Here is a 23,239-nt window from a genome sequence, read left to right as displayed (position 1 = left end):
CTCCTAAACTTCCCTCTCCCCACTCTCCCAAGTGTTTATAGGTTTACAACCAGTGAAGAATGAAGCCCTGACCTATCTAGTGACCACCTCTGGAGAAGAGGCATAGACACTAAGATTTTCCAGCAAGCTATCACTGCTCCCAACCCTGTGTCATTTAATGTCTGGGAGGGCAGGATTTTTCAGATCTTCCATGAACAGTGCTGCTGCGTGGCTTACCTCACTTCTCAGAGCCAAGTTGAGAGTACGAGATTAAGGCAGGCATAGGACCAAATGGAACTTTGCTGGAGCAGGACATAAATCTGCCACCTCAAATGGATTTTTATCTCCCACATCTCTGCAGTTTTTCTGACAATTTCCAGTGCCTGCATATAAACAAATTGAGATTATTTTTCCCAGGAACTGTGAGGTAGTTCTATGGACATTTTGCCAAAAAAGAGCTTCACGTAGAGCCTTGAGCAACCTGGATTCTAAGCACCTGATTTGTCATAACCAGGGACAGCTGGAACAAGCCCTGCATGTAACAGTGAATAAACACTACTGCAGAGAAACTGCAGGAAATGGAAATCTCTACCAGAATCACAACACTTTTCTTCAGTGTATGGACCAGGAGGAATGTGGAGATAGGTTGAGAAAACACCACCACATTACAAGGGCAAATTAAGCTTCTGCGAGAAAGGTGCAAGCTGCAATTAACAGCTAAGTAAAACACACAAAGCACCTGGTTTCTGTATCATGACTTGTTCCCTAGAAGTGAAACAGCATTCCCAGATAATGACCTCATTGGTGTCATAATCCTGTAGCTGTTGAGGTCTTGGCATTACATCAGTTACCGTTTTTCTTCACTATTAATGCCTCCCTCTGGCTTCTCCCCACCACAAACCAAAGTGCTTCAGCCTTTACTTGCCTGTCTTTTGACCCCTCCTGCTTGCAGTGCCAGCTCATGCTTCTGCCCGTCCACTCACTGATGGTGTTGCTTTCCATCGCTACTTGGAGCACTGTTCCCCTGCTTGCCCTGTAGGCCTATCCTCTCCAGCTTATGCTTTTGAGCTCCGGGAAACTGCTCTTGCTAATATCTCTAGCAAGTCTCTAACAAGCCAGGAGTTGCTTAAAAATTTAATTTTCTTCTCCAAAACTTTTCCTTTGGCTTCTTGGGAGGCTGTTTTAAAGAGAAGGGAAATACACTGTCCTCTCCTTGCTAACAAGGCAAGAAACAATGGGCTATAATTGCAACAAGTAAGAATTGTTGGATGTTAGGGAAATGCAGTCATGGTAGGAATAAGGATGCACTGGAACAGAGAAGATGGAAAATCTGCAGCTATGTAGGCCTTAGTGAAGAGGACAGAGCAACATGTCTGAAGTGATCTTACTTTGGGCAGAAGCACAAAGCAGAAAGCTCAGTAGTTCCAGTTTTAAATCTCTTTTTGCTCCTTCAGGGATGCTCCTAAGGAATACCCTTTATTGCCGTGTAAGGGTCATGCAGCTCCATGCTTTATGGTCCTTTCCTCTGCCTTTACCTCTACCTAATGTAATGCACAGCTCAAAATGCTGTCTTGCACACCTTGCACACCTGACATCAGATGTATATCTTTCTATTTGAAGTAAAACTGTCTCACTAAAGTCTGTGGGATGAATAGAACCAAGACATTGATGATGAGGCAGCAGAGGATGAAGCTGTGAGCAGGTTTCCAATCACAGCTCCAGGAACCAGCTGTGACTTTAGCAACAAGTTCTACCACATTCATTCCAGGGTAAAGTATTCGATGCCTTCAAAGAAGAGGGGCCTTTCCCCTCCTACTCTTTTTGACAATTTTCATTCTTGGGGTAAAAATTCAGTGTGCAGTGTGGATTAAAAAAATTCCAAACCAGGACTTGCTATTCTGCCAGCTTATCTAGAGAAATGTCACCTCACACAGTCTCACCCTTAGCCAAATACTGACTCACCAACAAGGGCCTAGCATTCGAAAAAGAGAGAGGGCATACCACATGATAGATCAGCTCTCCCTGCTAGAAGGTTGGCTGGGAGTGAGAGGCATGTGTTTGAATTAAAAGGACCTGACCAGTTGTGCTGAAGAGTGGTTAAAAGCCAGGATGCAAGGGGGTACCTTTGTTACTGCTTGCTGTGGAGAGGTATAGCCTCCTCTCCAAGAGGGGTTGTGTTCAAAACATGGCTTGGAGCCCTAAGATGCCACGCCCAGCTGAGGCTTCCAGCAGGTAACTGTTTGCTTTTCCCTGGAGAAGGGTTTGGGCCCAGGGAAATGGTGTTCAAACACAGGTCTCTGCGCAGTCCAGTACCTGGTAACTCTACCCTAGCTCCACCTTGGTCCTGAGATAGCTTGGTCTCCCAGCAAGGGTTGTGGGTATCCTGTGTTGTCTCCAAAGGGAGCTCTGTTTCCTGTTTCTAACTTTTTCTTACACTGGTGAAGTCACTAATCCTTGCCTGCCTCTGTTCAGTGCTTTGAGGTCCACAGGGAATGTCCAAAGCATGCAAAAAGCTAAATAAATAATGGCACACATTGCTCCTGCTCAAACAAAATACTAACATGCTACCAGTCACTCTTGGAGACAACTTTTCCAGTATCCTCTATCAAGTTTAGCCCTGAGAGTGGAGACACAAACCATTATAACCTCTGCTTTCTGAGCCTGCCAGATGTATTTTACTTTTTGATCTTAAGGACACTGTACCAAGGTTTCTTTGAGCAGATGCTATTCTCCTCCTCAGCCTGGGTCAAAGAACAGGGAGAAAATGAAGCTGCCATTGTCACCAGCTCATTATACCCAGACCAGCTCTTTCACGAGACAAAGCCCAGCAACCCCCTCTTTGCCAGTGTTCCACACCTACTTGAGATGCTTCTGTTCCTGATCTGTTGGTCTAGCTCACCCTCATCTCTTGAATTTCTTCCCTTCCAACGTGTTTTTGGGTTGTTTGTGAAGAACATGCCTGTTTGACAAGGCCCCTGCCTCTTATGCCCAGTGAATCCTGACAGATGGAACCAGACATCAAGGCTCCTGTGAACATGCCTAAAGGCACCTCATGGGGATGCAGCACAACTGCAGCCTTTATCCTTCCAGTGGTGCTGATGCTGGAAGCAAATGATTTCTGGAACAAGCCCTGATATGAGGCAGCAAGTGTGTTGGACCTTATAGTAGAGGAACCACGTGTTTGAATTTCCTGCCGCATGAATGAGGCTGGCCAGGCCTGACTCATCACTGAGGCACTCTGGAGAAAGAGAGGGACTCAGCTCATTTCCTTTGCATTTTATTTGTTCCTGCACATGTTGTGATCCCAAAAGCACTAGGGAACAGAGGAGCTGCATACCAGGACAGCGAGTGGTAGGAGGAGAAGAGGTGGAGAAAGGTGGAGGCTAGGAGAAACCTTACCTTCCTCCATGCACTTTCTCCACCATTCTTTGTGCTCGCAGCTAAAGCACAGCTGGGGCACATGGGTGCTGGCAAGGTGCACAGAAAGATACTGCAAAGGGTGCTGGAAGCCAGTGGGACAGTAGCAAGGAAGATAAAATATAAATGTTATATTTTGTAAGTAGTAGATAATGTAAGTAGTAGATAAGTGAAAGTAGATAATGTTCACTGCTAGTATGTGTTTCCATGTTTCATTTTCCTCCCTAGATGCTAAACCAGACACATATAAAAATGTGTCTGATATAAAAATATCCTTGAAGATCTGGCCATTCTTATCCCCATCCAGAGTAGAAGAAAGCAGGGAGAGAACTGCCTTTCTGAGTCACAGTTTATTGGAAGCCATGTGTTTGCATGTGTGTTTGCATGGGTTGCCTATGCTTATGTGAAGAGGTCTCATAAGAATAACCCTATAAGCTATCAAGAATGAAGGGAACCCAATGGCATTTCTTTCTATTCCCAAAACAAGCCTTGAACCCCAGCATTTAACCCCCAGCCAACTCTGTCCCATCTGGAGAACAGACTACACATGCACTGCCCAGGCCACCAGTCCCTGCTTTGGTGGTCATTGCAGGGCTAACATCCCATCCCTTGTTGCACTTCAAATCACTGAAGTCTTCCTGAGCAATTTTTCTTCTCTCAGCCTGCAACACTTCTCCTCAGCTGTGATCATAGCAGCAGCAGCAACCACAGCGTGGGAGGTAGCAGGTACAGTGTCAGACTGGAAAGACTTTCACACCTTAGGTTAAATCACTGCTTTCAGAATTGATTTATGGAAATAATTATTCATAAATGGAGGGATTTCCAGGCAAACATATGGGTTTGTAATGGAGGAGACAAGTACAGTCTTGCAATCCTACTTTTCATATGGCCATTACTGCAGGGTCGTGGAACATCATCCCAGGGGGAGGAGGTAAAACAGGGGTCAGCACAGAGTGTGCATGAGCTCCTGTTTCTCTTGCTCAGCCTCAGCCAAAGCAGAGGCCCCAACCAGAGCTGCAGATGTAGCTTCCCAGATGCCAGCAGCCCCAAACTCCTGCCAAGTTTGGCCTAGCTGTGTGCCATTCACCTTCGATGCTCAGCTCTGCTTGGAAAAAGGAGAGGTTCTGCCTTGTGGCCTTTCATGGAATAACAGGCAATGTCTCAGTAGTGCAGAAGCAGGAGAACACTTTCACTGAAGTGTTGGGGGATGTATCTGAGCAAAGATGTTGCCTGTGTGAAGCTCAGTCAAGATTTTCATCCTCACTATCTTCCCTGAAGACATAGATAGAACTGATGTCTCCATAGTTTGTGGTGCAGTGGATGCCAGAGCCAGGGAGGGGGAAATTGCCCATAATCTAGTTCAGCTTTTCTTTAAAATAATTAACACTGAACACTTATGAGTCTTGGGGACATACCTCTCCCACACCTACCTAAAGGATTTCACTGTTGCCCAAGAAGGAAATAAAAAGACATCTCACACTTTTCATCTCTTGCCTAATTTTAAAAGTATTTTTAGAATGTTTGTGGAAATCCTATCCTGAGGTTAACGGTGATTACATACAGATCACAAACTATTTCATAAGGGGAGGTGTCTCCTAGGAAGATGGATGTATCTGAACAACTATTTTTGGTGAGATGGCATGACTCTCCATGTCAGTCTTGCCTTTTTCCAGCACTGTGTAGGGTTGGCTGTTCTGTCAGGTGAAGTTACCATGAATCTTTAGCTCTACAAGATTCCAGAACTGTCTTGATTTAGTTAATGTTAATTGTTCCATTGGTGCAGTTGTAAAAAGGTGAATATATATATATGTGTGTGCATGTGTGTGTATGTGCTAAACCCATAAACTATGCCAACTCTCAGAAAAAAAATACTTTATTAAAACTAAACTATACAGGTCTGATTCTGCTTCTACTAATAAAAATACTACCTTGATACTGTGGACAAACGATTCAAATAAATTGTGTGAGTTCTTTGTTTTCACATGAGTGCACAAAGAAAATCGAAACTGAATGCACTATACTACAGAAAGGACAGGCAACACTTCAGCCACAGTGTATGCTGCTCACCCAGGCCAATGGGCTCTACAAATCATAGCATAAGATCGTGGTATTTTTTGTGGAAGACATACTTCCTGCAGCTAGGTCTGTTTTCATAGTGGCTCCCAAATTGCAATTGCCTGTCAGTGCCAGACATTGTAAAAGGTATGTGGAAATTGTTCCACTGCATGTTACAAGTGACAGATTAATGTTAATGAGTAGTGATTAGAAATACTGAGGTTTAAAAAGGGTTTCATGTCCCCCAAAAATTTAAGAAATATTACTTTAATTACTATGGTGTTTTGCTTCTTAAGCAGAACAACTTTATTCGAATTTTGCTTATATAATCATTAGTAAAAGTTCTCACTCATTGAATGCGTTTTGATGAATAAGGATATACAGTCTCGGATGATAAATTTCTCAGGCATGTTGCAGGAAAAATTACCAGAAATGCTCCTGTTTGCACACAGACCTTAATGTCCCCAAAGGAAAGAAAAGCAACAAATTACAGCTTCAGTTCGAGTCTCCCCCTTAGTGTTAAAACTCTCATGTAAGACGGGAAAAAAACCAAAGAGGTGTGCCAAGCTACTTCCTCTCCCCCTCGTTTTCAGCGGAGGGACTGGTATCATTGTCTGGTCAGGGTGTGACAGGTTGTCTTCCTCCTCCCCCTTTTCTTCCTCCCATGGCCCGGGCCCTCAGCGCGGGAGGGATTGTGGCAGTCCCCGAGGGATGTTCGAGTGGCTGCTGCTGCTGGGTACAGGGCAGTAACCTCTCCGTCGAGGAGAGGAGGCAGATCCTCCTGACTGACAGAAAACCGGACAGTTCCTGCTTCCTTCCAAGGGTTGTTTTCTGTTTATAGTTTGGATGTGATTTGTTCCCCACTTAGTTGAAATTCTCGTCGTTATCGGGACGGGGAAGCTGTTCCTTATGGCACAGAAGGCTTGGCCCGGGGCGGCCGGTGCGGGCCCCCGCAACACCCCGCAGAGGGTTTCCCCGCAGGGAAGCCCCGGCCAGGCTCTCTCTCCTCTCCAGTCCGGAGGAGCTGGCCTTTCCCACACGCCAGGATGGGACAAAAATAACACCCAGGAAAAGTCTTCGGTGCTCTGCAGTGCCTCGGGAGGCAGAGGGCCCCCAGCCTCTGCTGGCGTGTCTGCAGAGAAAAACCACGCGGAGCCTAGCTGGGGGACAGTAGCTTGTGCTGCAAGGAGGTTTCTCCTCTCTAAGGCAGAATCCGAGCTTGCGGAAGGGTTGGAAGAGAGGCAAGAGCTTTTCCTCAAAGGACAATGTACCTGGGACCAACCCTAGCCCCCCAGATACGTCCCACTCTGGGCTCGCAGCCCGATCTACCTCTGTTCGTTTCCCGGAGATTACCAGAGAATTTTCTTTTGCATCTCTGGGCTCGCACTCGCCCCTCGAGGAGGCGAGTGCAGCCTCGCGCACCGCGGAGTCCCCCGCGGAGCCCAGACGGACACGGGCAGGCAGCGCAGAGTCCCCACAGCCGCTGGCTAAGCCCGGAGGAGGGTCTGGTTGCCTATGCCCGTCATTGGGAACAGATCATCGGTGTAGTCAAATCCTGCCCGCAGGATACTAAAGCTCTTTTTTTTTTTTTTTAAATATTTAAACTTTTTCTCTCCTTTTTTTTTTCTTTCTTCCCCCGCACCCCCCGCCCTTTTCTTTCCCAAAGACAAAAGAGAACGAAAGAAACCAGATTCCAGTTTCCAAAGGAGTAAGTAACAGTCCCGAGGAGTCCTCGGTAGAGCCGATGCCCTGGTGCCACTGGAAGGGACGGGGACGGCGGCGTGCCAGCCCGTGGATGGTCCGGGATGCTCTGCTCCGCGTCCGCGCTTGTGAACCGACGGACACGGCGGGACGCGCGCCCCGACCGGGCAGCCGTTCGAGGTAAGGCGGCGTGCTCTCGTTTCTCCTCCGCTTCCCAGACCACTCCGTGCACCCAGGGTTGCACACACAGTCGGTGGCCACCCGAAACCCGCCTTCCCCAGGGGAAGCTGCCCCGTAGGGCTCATTGTGGTGCGGGTTGCTCGGGGGAGCGGGGCACAGCTCGCCGCCGTCTCGGCGGCTCCCTGAGGCCTACTCCGGCCCTGCGGCCCACAGTGAGCCTCTCTTTGTTACAGCTGAACATTTAGTTTTCGGAGGACGCGAGCGTCGGAGTGGAGGCAGAGATTCCCCGGGGGAAGGCAGGAGAGCGTCGGCACGGCACGGCACGGCACAGCAGGGCGGTGGGAAGCCTGTGCCAGCCTCTCGCCTCTTTCCCCGATTCCATCCTTTTCCTCGTCTCGGGGCGTGGGGCTCCCCGCGCCTCATCGAGAGTCCTGCTGTCTTCTGGGTGCTAGGCTGGGGGCGAGAAGGTCCCTGGAGGCCTCCGAGGTCAGGTTCCCGGCGGGGCACGGCTGGAGATCCTCCTTGTTCTGGAGCTCTCCGGAGGTCACCACGCAGTCTTGCTCGGGGTCATTGCTGTTGCCCGCCCCGCGCTTTTTGTCCTCTTCCTTCTTCCACTTCATCCGCCTGTTCTGGAACCAGATCTTGATGTGCCTTTCGGTCAAGTTCAACATGACAGCCAGCTCCACCCGCCGCGGCCTGGAGATATACTTGTTGAAGAGAAACTCCTTCTCCAGCTCCAGCAGCTGTGCCCGCGTGTACGCCGTCCTCGTCCGCTTGTTCTCCTCTGGTTCAACTACACAGGACCCCCCTGGAGAGAAGCGAGAGTCAGTCTCGGCCCGCCTAGGTGCCCCATCGGGCTAGGGGGGCCACATCCCTGCACCTCTGCACGGAGTGGAGGACACGCAGGGGAAGCAAGCGGGGTGAAGGAGAGGCCTCAAGGAGCTCTCTGGCTGGGCACAGTGAGGTGGAGCTAGTGGCGGCAGTAACAACTGCTGCTATTTTATTTTATAATAATTTAATATTTTTTAACAATAATTCGGATGAGATTTTCAGGGAAGCACCGTCCCTCGAGCTGTGGGAGACGCTCACGTGCCATCGCTTGCGTGTCACAGAAAGCTCCGAAGGGGTCCCGGATCCAGGGTTACGATTGCTTGCATTCGTGTTAAAAAAAAAAAAAAAAAAAAAAAAAAAACCCCAAAACCAAAACAACAAAAAAAAAACCAACAAAAAACCCCTAACGAAAACCAAACAACGATCCACCACACACAGAGAAATCAAAACGAAAAAAAATAAGCCCTCCAAAACACCACCACCCCCAAAACTCCAAAGAAACCAACGCACCAAAAAAACCCCTCTAAAACAAAGCAACAATAATTGTTGGGCCTGCCGCGTCAGGGACAGGAGCGGGACTGGAGCCCCTTCGTTTCGCCAGGTTGGTGAAACTTTGGGTTTCTTGTTCCCGTAAAAAGCGGCAGCAGCTCAATCGCCGTTCCCAGCGTGGCCGCCGCACTCCTGCGTCGGCACTGGGGAGCAGGTGATAGAGGCGGCTCATCGAGAGGGGCCGGAGCTGGGCACTGAAACTCCGGGACGCTTTTGCCAGCTCCAGACCCTAGCTGGTCACGCTTTCGGGGGTGATATCGTCTGTAGGGAACGGTGATTTAAACAGACAGCAAGACACAGTCATTTCAAGAGATCTACGCGGAGTCTCCCACTGCTCATCTTTCTATTCCCATGATTTTATATTTATTTATTTATACAGTGTTTGTAAGTATAAACTTATGCATATAAACTTATATATGTATTTTAATATATATTTAAATATATCTGTAATGTTTACAGATAAAAATCCTATTGTGTGTGTATATGCATAAATATATATTAAAATCAATGTGTATATGTATAAAAATATTTGTAAATCTAAACCTATGTATAAACCACTATGCATGTGTTTGTAGCTGAAAAAAAAAATTTGTTCTATTACTGTAAAATAAACTAGTGCTACTGGGAAGGCGTAACGCCCGGGATCTGTCGGAGGCCGGGCACCAGGAGACGGCCAGCATGCCCCGGGCCGGCGGCGGAGCCCGGAGTCGGGCACGGCGGGTGGCACAGGGCCGGGCTCGGCCGCGGCCTCTCTGGTCGCCTTTCCCAGTCAATAACAACGCAAAGCCCCGCAGCTTCCATGGGTTTCCACTAAAAATAAATCCTGGGGGTATATAGTTTGACACATACACAGTACAAAATACGTCGGGGTTTGGCTACGAGGGCTGCGTCGGCACAGCGCGGGGCCCCTTAAGGTCTGCGGGAGTGCTCCGGCAGGAACGACCCGGTGCTGCGTGTGCCTGTACACACATCTCACGGACCGAGCAATGCACGGCCCCTGCCTGCACCTCCCGGGAGGGCTGGGGGGAACAGGGGAGAGTTTTAGGCTTCCACGGGGAAAGTTTCTCTTTTCTGCTGGTTTTGTCATTCCTTGGGTACAGGAGACAGAGAAAGAAGATGTAGTTCAAAAGTTTGGGTTTTTTCCTTTTTTTTTTTTTTCTTTTTTGTAATATTATTGTTCCAGAAGTACATTCAACTTAATGAAAATTATCTGATTTTCTCTCCTCCCCTCCTCCTCCTCACTGGCACAGTCTCTGCCTCCGTGTCCGCGGCGTGAGACAGCGTGCTCTCCTAACCCTTGCCGGCAGATGCGCCTCCCTGGAGATTGGGGATCGCCGCCGGTTCTTCCCTCCCCCTCGGTCTGTCCCATGCAATTCCCAAACTATTTCATGGTGATTTTAATACTCCGGTCCTTTTTTCAACTGTCTATTTGAACAAAGCCATTAATATAATATTTGCCCTATAGGTGTGACGGAGGCGCAGGACACGATAACATTGTGAGGGCAGAGACAGAAATATTGTTGGGCAGCGGAACTTTCTGCCTAGATAGAGTTTCTTCCTCTCACTGGCAGCTCTGTTTCGTTTGTGCATTGTTTTCCCTGCCGTGTTTTTTTCACTTGGAAAGGTGCAATTATGGCTAAAACCCACCGGGAAGCAGGAGGGGTGGGAGAGAGAGACCAGGACGGGAGATGGGCTCTGCACAGAGAAAAGCCTAGAGGCAGCGGAAAGGGGATCGGCGGCTGCTCCGGGGGCTTGGGGGCTGCTCCGCGCCCGCACGGTGGGGGCTGTCCCCTGCCCGCCAGCCCTGCCTGCCGCTCCCCGCCCGCTCCACCTCGCAGGTACCTCCGCACCCCTGGCCTCGCCCTCCGCGGACCCGGCCCCCGCGCGGAGCTCACCGCGCCCGCGGACACACCGTGCTCGGCGAGGCGGCAGCGCCCAGGAGGCACTTGCACATTGTCTCAACTTGGCCACAATTAGTTAATTGGTGAAAAATAATTCGTTAATAATTGCTCAGGCGCAGGGAGCGGTGAGCCCGCCGGCACGGACTGGAGTGTCGGCTCCCTCCCCGGCGTTAAACCCAACGGCAGCAGCCGCAGAGCAGCGGGTCTTGAGGGGAGGGCTGAGGGGAAGCGACCCTCCAGGACCTCTCCACAGTACATCCGAGCGGTGGGAACAGGACCGGTGCAAGTGAGGGTTCCTGACCGCCGAGAGGGAGAGAAGCGGGGGAGCAGAGGCAGAGGGAGGTGATGGGGCTTACCGGTCCACTGTCCCTTCCAGGCGTGAGATTTGGTGGACTTCATCCAGGCGAAAGGCACCTGCACTCGGGGCTCCTCTACAGCTCCCGTGTCCGCCCCGTCTGAGAAAGGCAACGCGTCCTGGTGGGGAGGAGGAAGATGAGCGTGGTGGTGATGGTGATGAAGGTGGGAGACCCCGGCATCCTCAGTGATGGGGGGCACCTCGTAAGGTGAAATGTCTGGCGGGCTGCCTTGTTCGAGAGCCCCTAAGGCGCTGGAATAAGGAGTCTGTTGCTGCCTGCCCATGTACAGGCAGGCGGGGGGGCTGGGGTTGTAGTCCTGCGCCTGAGCTCTTTGAAACGCGCACGACTCCTTGTAGAGCTGCGCCGAGGCGTAATACTGCTCCTCGGTATTCATGGCGAGCGGAGTCAGGGGGTTCTCTCAGCTTAGGGACACATAGGGCTGCTCCCTCTCCCGGAGCCCGGGATGCCTCTTTGACAGCTGGCAGCCCCGCGGGCCCCACCGCCCTGCCCGGCTCCCGCCGCCTCCCCATAGGCGCCTCTCCCCCACGTGAGCCCTCCCGCAGCCCTCCGGGGCGGGGCGCGAACCGTAAGAGGCCACCCGGTGTGGCCCCGGTCCCGCAACCCTCTTGCTCTCAGTCGGTCCGGCCCCAGGACCCCTTGCTCTTCTGCCGGGTGCCGCTCCCTGCTTTGGGATGAGGAGCCCCGCGGCGAGGGATTTACGGGGCCTGGTAGGGAGTCGGGGGATTGCCCCGAAGTGCAGGGCGCTCCGGGAGGGATGGTCCCTAAACACACCTTTTCCCTCTTCCACTCGCTTGCCCAGGAGCGGCTTATAAGCCAACACCCCTCGGGCAGGGAGAGGAAATCCCTCCCAGGGCTGGGTACATTTGGCTCCTTGGCATAAGGGTACTTCGGGCTGCAGGGGCATCTCGGCTAAGGATGCGGTGTCCGGGGACGAGCAGAGTGCGCCGAGCGGGCGCTTCCTCAGGGGGACCCGTATGCCAGAGCCCTGGGTGAAGGCCAGGACCGGCTTTTTGCCCTTTCACCCCTGCCTGGGGGGATGTTGTCGGTGAGGACCACAATGCTATCGCCAGAGCGAGCGATAGGCAGCGGATTGTTTGCCCAAGGGGTAAATTTGGGAGCCTTTCCCGCGGCTTGGGCTGCAATGTGTTGACCCTTGGAGATAATCTGCTCCGAGCTGGTGCTGGTTGACTAGGTGACGAGGCTATGAGGAGGCGGAGAGCTACCGAAAGGGACAAAGATCATTTCCCTGCCTCCCTGCACTCGGCCCGGCCGCCGCTCTCTCCGGCTCGGGCGCAGGCACGCTTCCTATGTGCCCGGCCCGCCTCCTTTCTCCGCCGCTTCCCCCGACACCGGGGCTTCGCCGCAGCCGTCGGGGCGCGCACCCGCCCCTCCGTGTAGGGCACGTGTGGTCGGCCCGGCTCGGTTTGGCTCGGCTCGGCCAGCGACGATGCATACCCCGAGCGGCGAGGCAGCAGAGTCCCGGTACTTCGCTCCTGCGCCCGATTCCGTGGGATCATAAACCCGCCCAGTCCATTACACTTAAAATGAGTTTCCGCTCTGAACTCACGCGGGTCCCTCATCTCTTAGAAAGCACACTGAGCCTTTGATTCAATATTGAGCCATTAAGCGATTGCTTTCCCGAGCCATTTAACAGCAGCTCTTATGGATAAATAAACAAAAAAGGCTGTAAACCAATTATAGTGCGGATAGCGAAAAAGTATTTTATTAGCGGGAATTACCGATAGACATCGCTGCTGCTCGGGCTCCCCGCGCCCGGCACCCGCCCCCTCCATCCCCTGGCATGCTGAGCAGGGTACGTGTCCCCGTGGGGCCCGCAGCCAGTGTGCGGCCAGTGGGAAAGCGCAGCTCCGTTAGTGGGGATTTCTCCCCGCCAGCTCAGCACGCCTGCGGTGCCTCAGCTTACATCTCTTGCAGACACGGGTGTCCTTTGATCTGGAGACGTCTTGTGCTCTCACCTCAGCCCAGCATCACCAGCTCCTTCCCCAGAGATCTGCTCCCTGCAGCACTTACTTCTCCGGGTTTTCCACGGGGAACCGGCGCGGACAAACAAACGCGAGGCCATAAAACCCAGAGCAAATTGATTCATCTCCAGGGAGGACCATTACCCGATGTCTTAATGCGGTCCTCTCTATATAACGAACGTCTCCAAACAGAGCAAACACTTCCCCCTACAAAGCAAATGAATTTCGTATAATTTAGAGCTAATTCTCTTTCATTCTGCCTGCGTGAGCAGTCGATAAGGACACGCTTTGCCGTTCTAACAACGAGGAGGTGAGCTGCAGTGCAGGAAAAGGGCTTCGCTGGGTATCCCGGCACTGGGGACCCCGTCCAGGCCCTGGGGTGGTGGTGTCCCGCAGCCGGGGGTCCACGGGATGAGGAGCTGAGCCTAGCTGGAGCCCGAGCCCAGGGATCTCCGCTGCTTGCCTCCTCCTCCTCGTCCTGGGATACAATCACTGATACTTGGCTTAAGAGTCCTTCCACAGCTGTGGGTTCCCAGGAGAAGTTTCTGAACTGTCAGTGGGTCCCATCCAAGTACCCATTTGATGTGGAAAAAGAGCGATGGAAGAGGCAGGTGAGAGTGATGGGAATGACCAATGTCCCTGCTTGCCTCAGATCCGGGCTCTGCAGACATCGCTGCATCCATACACATCACCTCAGACAGTCGCAGCAGGGTCTGCATATGAGATAAGACACCAAATATCTTCTACCAAACTCCCAGAATTTTCTACTCCAAGAATTTCCTGAGCACTGTGAATGTTTTAGTCCTCAGATGACTTTGCCACACTTTAGCTCTCCCCTGGAACCATATGCAAACATTTTGCCTCCCACCACTTTGTGGTGAAGGGTTCCCCATATTAAGTGCTGCTGTGTGTGACACTGCTGACCCTGCACCTGGCTGCATTTAATCAGTCTTAATTTTCCAACAAGAAGAGCCTTGAGATGTGTAGGCAAAATGTAAGAAATTAAAAGGTGCATCATTTCCTCTAGCTCTCATGTAGACTTTGAATGGTGAGCCCAGAGTCTCCTGTCTATATATTTTCATCTCTCTGCTGAGAATTTACCCTGTCCTTACTCCCCAAGTCTTTGGTTTTGACAGGCTTGGAGTGACAGGAAACTCGGCCGTCCTCAGTCTGAAAGTAACCATGCACAGAAAAGATGTCTGGTACAAATATTATTACCACTGATAGATGTACAGTCAAGTTTTAATTATTGAAAACAGAAAAGTAAGGGACACGTTGCACACTAAAACAAATTAATAATGGATGAGGTAGATTCTCCCTCACCTTAAAGCCTGTCTGGACATATGCTGCAGTTCAGCTGGAAGTCCTGTATTTTACCTGCTCTAGGAAGTTTTTAAGGACTCTAGAAGCCCCTCACAATTGGGGATATTTATGACCTGCGTGTTTAGGTCGCCCAGCTTTATCAATGAGCTGGAAAGTTCACACTTTCAGCTCACTTTTGTCTCTGATGCGTGAGCATGGTCCCACAACCGTTACAATACAGTTGTAGTTCAGGCTGAGAAAAACCTCTAGATTTGAATATCTGCAGAGAAGGAGACTCCACAGCATCTCTGGGCAACCTGTCCCAGTATTCTGTCAACCTCAAACCAAGGAAGTATTTTCTCATATTCAAATGGATCTTTCCATGTTTCAGTTTGTGCCTATTGCCCCTTGTCTTGTTGCTGGGTACCACTGAAAAGTCTGGCCCCATCCTCTGACACTCATCCTTAAGATATTTGTCTGCATAAATAAAAATTCTTATATTAAACTTGCTCTTCCAAGAGATTAAACAAAAATGAATCTATGATTCTATATGAGTAATTGAAGGATGGTGGTGACAGCAGCAATGTTAAGTAGGACAGCAAGTTGTAATTATCCTCAACACAAGCGCAGGAATTTATGTATTCGAGCACCAGTAACAAATGTTTCAGGTACTCAGCTGTTGCCATCCTGCAGTAAGATCACAAAATAACTGCACTGCAATACTTGAATTACCAAGTATGTTTTAAGGACTTTTTAAGATCTGATCACATTCTCTAGCCTGCTCTTCGCCTGACAGAGAAGAGGCAATCTGTGTGGTTTAGTCTTATTCTGTATTATATGAAGCCTAAACATTTGAAATATAATATAAATCTCTCTGAATAGTGAGGAGTTTGCAAAGCAAAGTCACTTACTTAATGCAATATCTATGTGGTTTTAAAATATATGCCAACATGTACAACATGCCTCTTGAAATTCAAGGGCATTTTCAATGTTCTCACCTTTAACTGGTTAATATAGGGGCTTAATGTGAGTCACTGTATTTTGGAAGTCTTGCCCACTTCTTCCCCAGTAGTATCTGACAGGTATCACCACAGGCTGCTGAGATCAGTGAAATGTAAAACCACCTGGATGCAGTATAACTTTTTTCCTCTAGGAAAGGTGACAGGAGCATTTCGTTTGCCTTTCAATGCAAGTAATTTGTGAACCCCTACTAAATTATTTCCCTTTACTTTATGACCAATGATAGTTTCCTCATTCTTCCCACCACTCTGACTGTCTAATTAGGGTATAAAATAGTAAGGAGTACAGTTTAGTCACAATTCTCTAAAGTAATCTGGTTTGACTTTCTATATCTGTATAATATTTAACGACTTCTCAGTGCTTAACACCTTTTGTGGAATCCACATTTAGACAGAAAAGAAGTAATGAAAGTGAGTGAAACATATTCATGATAATCTTTTTCTCTCTCATTTTTCTCTCTCATCTGTGCTCAAACCAACACGGGAAAACTGTATCTGTGACAAGGGACCACAGTGGGAGAAGAAGCTGACTGGGAAACAGAGCTTTCCCAGGGATTGATTTTTAACCCCCCACCATGGCTGTATCTAGCAGAAAGGTAACCTTTCACAAAGCTGGTTAATAATCAATAACCATGTGAAAACAAATCAGTCTTTCCCTCTCAGAACTAACGATAAAAATGAGAGCATGAATTATTCCACCTGCCCTAAAGTAAGACTGGTTCATCAGTTTTGGGTTTTTTTTGGCAAGAAGCTTTTTTAGGTCTCAGAGTGATTCAGCATAGGCACACAGCAGCTCCAGTTTGCTCTTCCCACTGTGCATCAGCTTCTTCACACTGCAGGCGTGGGCCACAGCTTGAACTGCAGGAAGACAAGTTTATGTAAGCCATTTTGAATAAGACCTTGTTTAGCAAATATATAGGGAAGTTGCGTTGGGAAGTCTGAGAATAGCAGAGGGTCTTATATGCGTAATCTCTTTTTACTCTTTCTATTTTACACTCTTTAAATTTTTTTTCTGTGTCCCCCAATATTAATGATTTTATTTTCTGATAGGGATGGGAAACACAATTTCATTGTCTTGTAAGAAGAGTTGAGGAATTACTTTTGAATACTGTGAACCTTCCCGCTGAAAACACAGCTATTTCATGTTGTCTGCCTCACACAACTTTCTGTTTTCCAATTAATGTCTATTATATCAGATAGGAGTAGAAAAAATTAATATGTACACACACACACACACACATATACATATATATTCAGATAGTTACAGCAAAAGGAATTCAGGGCAGAATCATAACCCTGAAAGAATTCTTCCTCACATCCCTTGCCTGCTTAATTTTTCCCCAAAACCCCAGACTCTTTGAGGCATGTCAGGTTTGGGGCTCAGACAGAACCTGGCCAGGTGGCACCTGGCAGTTCTCACCGTAGTACTCCCCTCTTGTTTGTCCTTTGTAACTTTGCCTGACTTCAACCATTTGAGCTGAAATTTTCCATTCTATATCTCTACCTCTCACCAAACATGTGGGGAAACTTTCCTTAAAATTTTTTGTACAGGTACGAAAGGGAAGCTGGGAAACTCTGACGCCCGGCAGCTGGCTGTGTGGAGAGGGCGTGCGAGTTGTTGCCTCCTCTGCAAGTCTCTCCAAACAACAGTGACGAATAGCTGACACCTTGAGACAGCAACTCGACACAGAATTTTCCTGCTCTGTTTTCTTAGCTGCTGTGTTTCTTTGCTGGATTTAAGTATGTTAGAAGTCCTGCTGGGATGTTGTCACACAGCAATGTCTCCCCAGGCCAATCTCTGTGCAAAGTTGCCTACATTTAGTCGAAGTTTGAACTGCTGCACATCACTTAGCAGCTAAGTCCTTTACAATCCATTTACAACAGTGAGCAGATCCCTGCCCTGGTCCTCAGGACTGAATGACAGCTCACTGCTTGGCAGTTGTGATATTGAACCCAATAGCTGAAAAGCTGGGAGATATACTCCATCCTCCAACCTTGGGCATGGAGGAGGAAGGTGATTTATGCAAAAGATGTGTAAGATGCTCACCCTTCCGAAGAAGGCATTTTAAGGTCTGGGTTTGGGCATGCTACCAGCTCAGCTCTGGGTGAGACCCAAGAGTGCACCAACCAGACCTTTTTCCACTTCCCCGTCCCTGCTCACAGGGAAAATCATGGGTGTAGAGGTCAGGAGAGAAGAGGATGTGCTCTCACCAGCCCTCTGCCCAAGTGGGAAGCAGGACCTGGACTGAGCTGCTGGGTGCTCCAGTAGGTCTGACAAAAGGGACATAATGTAACCTTGATGAATCTCTTGGGTTAAATTTTCCATAAAGGGTTTCCAGCTGCAAACACTTTACTTTTCTGGGTGACTGGTCTGCAGCAGCTTGAGGTACTCCCAAGAGAAGGGGAAACTTTTGGGAAATCTGGTTGTGAACGTGCAGTGCTACAAGAACTGGGCTCTGGAAGTGTCTTGACCCCCTCCAGTGCTGTCCACACAGGCTTTTTTGTAGCTGGTGGGTCCACTAGCACTTCTGAGCAGTTTTAGCCTAATCATACTTGACTTAATGTGGATTTCAGGAGGTATATATATGGTTGTGCAATGACTGAAATCCATTTGAAAATCAAGGCATCAGATTTCATTCTTCCCTCCATAACTGATACCGCAACAGCCTAGGGCTGTCACTGTTGATTTTATAGCACTGATGCTCAGAGGACAGAGGCATGGGTTTCCTTCTGGTCCTCTTCCTAGCACTTCTCTCTGTGGAGTCTGTAAGGTTCACAGCACCCAAACAGCGCTAGAAAGAAGACCAGAAGGAAACCCACGCCTCAACAGTGATTAAATCTTGAACTCAAGGACCTCAGGAGGCAAAGTAGAACAAATGCAGAATTCTTTTAACTGAGTTCTGCTATAACATACTGTAGACAAGAGAGGAGCCCTGGGAAAGAACAGGAGGAGGGCAGTAGACAAAATGCCACGTCGAAGAGTATGTAGATGTGGTATGAACTGAAGCCTTTCAGTCAGCTTCCTTGCTTGTAATTCCCTGTCTGTGTAATACAGTGCAAGAGGTCTAGTTCTTGTGTTTATCCAACAAGGGAAAAGTATCTACACATTACATGTTCATTTGGTCATTAAAAAGTTTGAATTCTAAATATTTAAATAATTGCATATTTTTTTAATTAAGAGACACTCGCCTTACGAAAAGTTTTTAGGACCTCTCACATTTAAAAAATGAAGAAAAGAAATTAAAATTTCTTTATAGATAATTCACCAACACAAAAATAAGCAGAACCAATTAAATAATATGGATTGCTCACTTGCTCAGCAACAATGGGCACTGTTTTCCTCTGTGTAAAAGAGAATCTAAATATTTACTGTGTAGTATATAATCTCTTAGCTTTTCTTATTTATGTATAATATACTCTTTTAAGTGCAATTTAGACATACTATGGATCCATGTAGCTTCGAATATTTCCACTTATCTGCAAAACTCACCTGCTTGCCTTTCTTGCCCCTTGCCTTACCTTGTGTTTCCCCACTTTCTCTTTCATTTGCTTTCTCTTTCATTTTCTCTTTCTCTATCCTAATCTTCTTAATTATATTTCCATCTAGTATTTCCCAGTCCCTTAATTGTATATTTATTTCCTTGATTTGTATACCATTTCTGCTCAGTATTTATATATTTATTTCTGCATAAGATTTGCAAGTCCAGCTCAAGTTCAAAAAGCTTTGATTTAAACCCACAGTTACATAGCAGACTAGAAAAAAATCACTATCTTTATGAAGTGATGATGAGCTGTACACACATAATGGGTATAGATTTGCACATTTAAATGAAAGCTTGACTAGGTTGTTATTCACTGAATGATGCATGTAGGTTTTATTGCTCCTTACCTGCACACTGGAAAGCACATTGTCAAAGCTTGAAATGATTTTATGTACTTGAACACCACCTGATTTAATGCATCAGCTGACAAGGACAAAGACATTGATTAAATGTCCTGCCTCAGGTGTCCAGAAGGCTGGAAAAGGTTGTCCCCTCAAACTAACCACTGAAACTTCAGCCAGTAATCATTAACTCAGTATTTGGTCCAAGCTTTAGGAATAACAGGAGGCTTTAAAAAGTGGCAGTCAGAAAACACTCAGTGTGATTTAGGAGACTATTTGAGGTAGAGTCGAGTGATAAGAGTCTCTCCTGGTTGGTTAGAAAGGCACTGGGGGTTTGATCCTTGGAAGGACACCTCTGGACTCTTAGCAAGCCTGGAGAGAGCCCAAAGGGTGCACAGTGAGTACACAGTGCTTGCACAGGGGTTGTAAGACAGTCACTTGCAGGGAGATTGTACCACAGTGGTTACTCTCACTTCATTTGAATTTGTAAAGGCTCTGGGCTGGCCTGCACTGTCTCTTGACAAAGGTGGTTTGCATTGCCAAGAAACAGGTGAAGGCTTGAGCCAGCAGTGAGAGGCTGCACTGGGTTTTGGACTTTAAAATGCCACTTGGTAGGCTTCAACAGAGCAACATCTAGCCACTGGGTTTCTAGCCAGGCATGACCATTAGATCTTTCAATTTGAAACTGTTCTCCTACACTGCATCTACAACAGTTTTTCACAGTCTATAAAATCCACGTGGCATCGCAGAAACCTTGGCAAGAGTAATTTCATCGTAACAACTGAAGGAAGTGAGACATCACCTTGTACGAAAGAAGCTTTCAGAAACTCCACAGCCATCCTTGGCCATGCTGTTCTGACACCAGCCCAGCCTAGAAGACAACCTCCCCTTGGAGTAATGTGCAGTCCAAACACCCAGAGCAGCACAAGTCAGGCAGAGGCTCAGGGGAAGGAAGGTACCTGTCCCAAGAATTAACCCCAGTGAAAGAAACCAGGTCTCTCATTCTTGTTTGATGTCCACTTCCTACTCCCCGTTTTGGTTAGGAAACCTCCAATTGAATACATAAGTGCTACCCTTGACAAAACTAACCCCTTAACCTAAATGATCCTCTTGTGAACCTCAAATGAAATCAGCTATTTAGTGCTCAGCTCATTTGTGCAGCAGAACTGTTAATGTGGTTGTCTAATTTATGGAGCAGCCAGGTTCTGGTTAACAGTGCAAGAGTGTAAGGCGGCAACGAGCAGTCTATTTTCTATGCACTCTGGAGCAGAAAACTGTATGTAAAGGAAGTTCTTCTCATAGGTGCAGCATGCTAAAAAGCTTTCACCTAAAATTATATAGCCTGACAAACAATATAAAAACGCAGATTGCCCAATAAACAAATAACATATCAGCCATTTATACAAAACCATACTACTTAAACTCTTCAAGCTTGAAATGACTGTGTATTTTTTCCCATTAAAATGTTATGGTCTATGTATAAATTGTTTTAAATTCAGATTTGATATCAGTACGTTTTCAAAGCCTAGATGGATTTAACACTTTTCCCAAGATGAAACATTAGCTCTGGGCGGATGCAGAATCATCGCCAAGGATTTGGTCTAGCAAAAGGTGTCTCTGCCCACGGCAGGGGAGTTGGAATTAGATGATCTTTAAGGTCCTTCCACCCCAAACCATTTTATGAGTCTATGATTTCTTTCCCATCTGGAGTCAGGACACGTGGGGCTGCCAGGGCTCTGATGCCCTTGCAGGAGCCAAGAGGGAGCAATGGGAAGGAAACCATCTCTTCTGGAGGTGAGGTCACAATGCAAACACCCTCTGTGCCCTTCCCTGTGGTTTCACCCAAGCTCCTCATGTCTTTGTTATTGAGTTAGATTTAGACACTCCAAGAGTCAAAGGGGAAGAAGGGTCCACATTAGAATTCAGCAAAGCAAAAGTTCCTGCTCTCCCTCCTGCCATCCAGTGGCTTTTACTTGCACCATGTGCTGCTCACCACCTCAGCCACCCCTTTCAAACCAGACTCTGGCACAAGTCACTCTGCCTCCATGTGCCTGCCTTGCCCGCACCTCTTTTCTTCCTGAGTGTACAGTTGTAAATGTTTTAATTCTCCCTCTGCAGGAGAAGCAAGGCCGGGCTCTAGGGGGTGCCGTCTGCAGACCACATGTTTTTTTTTCCACAAGGCTTTTCCCCTCAAGAACCAGGCAGCCAGCCAAGCCCTCAGAGACAACACCTGAGCCATGCATGGGAAAGGCAAAGGGCCTCTGCTAATCGCTGACTCAACATGAGCACCAGGCAGACGGATGCAACGTGTTTAACACATGTGTCTTCACCTGCCACAAAGAGAACAGCTAACTCAGGCTTTGATATCTGTAGTTGTGAGCCTACTTCTCTTGTTGTTTTAACTTGGCACTGTCTGCTAATGCAGAGGCATGAACAACACATTTTTGAGAGAAAGAAGAAGTGGGAAGTTGTGCCCAAACCCTGAATTCTTTTGTAAACACTGCCACTGTCGCAGCAATAGTCTGATACAAATGGTGATGCTAACGTGATACCTCACCTGGGTGAGGTGTGAATGTGGATGTATTGGGCTGCTCTCATGTCCCTCACTTGCCTGTTTTCCTTCCCACAGACATTTGGGACTGTGCCTGGAGCCTGAGCCATACCAGCCACTTAGCACGGTCTCAGGGGGACCAAGCAACACTCCTATCTGATCCTTACAGAGGTCATGCCATGCCCGGTCAGCCACCAATAGTCCCTTTGCCGTAGGAAGAGAGAATCCTCTTGGTATCCACCGGCCACATTTCCTACCATCTTGTCATTGGCATGTATTCAACTCCCACTAAATGTCCATTTGTCAGCTGCCCTGTGGTCAGGGTATCACTCTCACACGTTCAACAGTGGGGGCGACTTCTCTGACCTGTAACATATGGCTGTCCCAGAAGTTTGCCACAAGTACGCCTTCATGATCCACTGTGGCTTGGAGGAAGATCACCCTTGCAGGGGATGGGTTTGCATGCTACAGGAGATGCCTACAGCCTCTTCTATGAAAGTCAGCTCTTTCAGACTCTCACTTAAGTCACTGCCCCTGAGTAAATCACTCTATCTATTACATGGTAAACACCCCTGTCCTCAGAGCTCACGGCTAATATAATACTGAGTAGTTATTGATCTGGGGCAGCCTGGGACAGCCAGCTGATGGCAACTTCTCAGCTAACTTGATTTCTATTAACATTTGTGTAGGAAGCTCTTCCCATGTTCCAGGATGTTTCTAAATAGTGCAATCCCCCAACTGCACTAGCTGTCTGGCACCCAAACATCTTTCTGCAGCTAGGCAATTCATGGAAACCACCACATGCAGAGGGTGTCTCCACTGTGCCAGCAGTGAACTCCCTCTGGAAGTGCTGCTGCCTTATGGGATGACAGAGATCAAGGATGACATGCCTTGTGCCTCCACCTAGACTTTACTTGTGACCTTCTGCCACAGATAGCCACCAGCTATCTGTCAGATAGCCACCAGCCACTGCATGTCTCCAAGTACAGGCTCACCCATGTGGCTCTGACAGGAGAGGGTGGAAAGAGGGAGCTAAAGAGGAAAGCACTTCTGTCTACAGGGCTAGGGAAGATAGAGCAATTTCTTGCCTCAGGAAACAACACAGAAGTTCACTTCAGTCAGGTCACCAAGGAACCTGGCCTCCCTCACAAAGACCATTCCCCTATCCCAAAGACCTTTACCCCAGCCCTGGCACCTGCTCTGTATATGCTAAGTATACCTGTGGCTAAGCACAGAGGAAAAGGTGTCCAATAGACGATGAAGAAATGAGGTTGCACACACAGCATGATTCAGTTTTCCGAATTCTCCACAGAACTGTCTCTACATTCCCCTTTATTAGAGTTCTTTGGTAAACAGCACCTGGTGTTGTCATTCAGTTAGCTAGAATTCCCAGGACTTTTTGCAAACTCAATGCTTTGATTTACACACTCTTTCTCAGCTCCAAGGCCGAAACACTCCCTTTTGATTCTAATTAACTGAATGCAGGTGCTGCTGGCTTGTTCCCACAGTGTC

At 48.2% G+C, this 23,239-nt stretch overlaps 1 protein-coding gene and 1 long non-coding RNA gene across 3 annotated transcripts; one reads left to right on the top strand and one right to left on the bottom strand.

Moving 5' to 3' along the window:
* Positions 1 to 7,125: 7,125 nt before the first annotated feature.
* On the bottom strand, positions 7,126 to 11,453 carry PDX1 (pancreatic and duodenal homeobox 1). Its single transcript, XM_017818537.1, has 2 exons — positions 10,970 to 11,453; positions 7,126 to 8,140 (listed from the first exon to the last, which is right to left on the bottom strand). The coding sequence occupies exons 1-2, from the start codon at positions 11,361 to 11,363 to the stop codon at positions 7,752 to 7,754; spliced, it is 783 nt and encodes a 260-aa protein (XP_017674026.1). The 5' UTR covers positions 11,364 to 11,453; the 3' UTR covers positions 7,126 to 7,751.
* Positions 10,758 to 21,987, top strand: LOC108499069. Of its 2 annotated transcripts, XR_001875408.1 has the most exons (4): positions 10,758 to 10,899; positions 10,990 to 11,132; positions 15,799 to 15,889; positions 21,806 to 21,987. It is a non-coding gene; the product is annotated as an uncharacterized LOC108499069 (long non-coding RNA). The 2 variants fall into 2 exon arrangements; XR_001875409.1 differs by lacking the exon at positions 10,990 to 11,132 and having other exon boundaries at positions 10,758 to 10,955.
* The last annotated feature ends 1,252 nt before the right edge of the window (positions 21,988 to 23,239 follow it).

This window comes from Lepidothrix coronata, unplaced genomic scaffold (assembly GCF_001604755.1).
Source record: "Lepidothrix coronata isolate B3197 unplaced genomic scaffold, Lepidothrix_coronata-1.0 Scaffold69, whole genome shotgun sequence".
Classification (NCBI taxonomy): domain Eukaryota; kingdom Metazoa; phylum Chordata; class Aves; order Passeriformes; family Pipridae; genus Lepidothrix; species Lepidothrix coronata.
The sequence above is the reverse complement of the archived record's forward strand: the minus strand, read 5'-3'. Positions and strand labels throughout refer to the sequence as shown.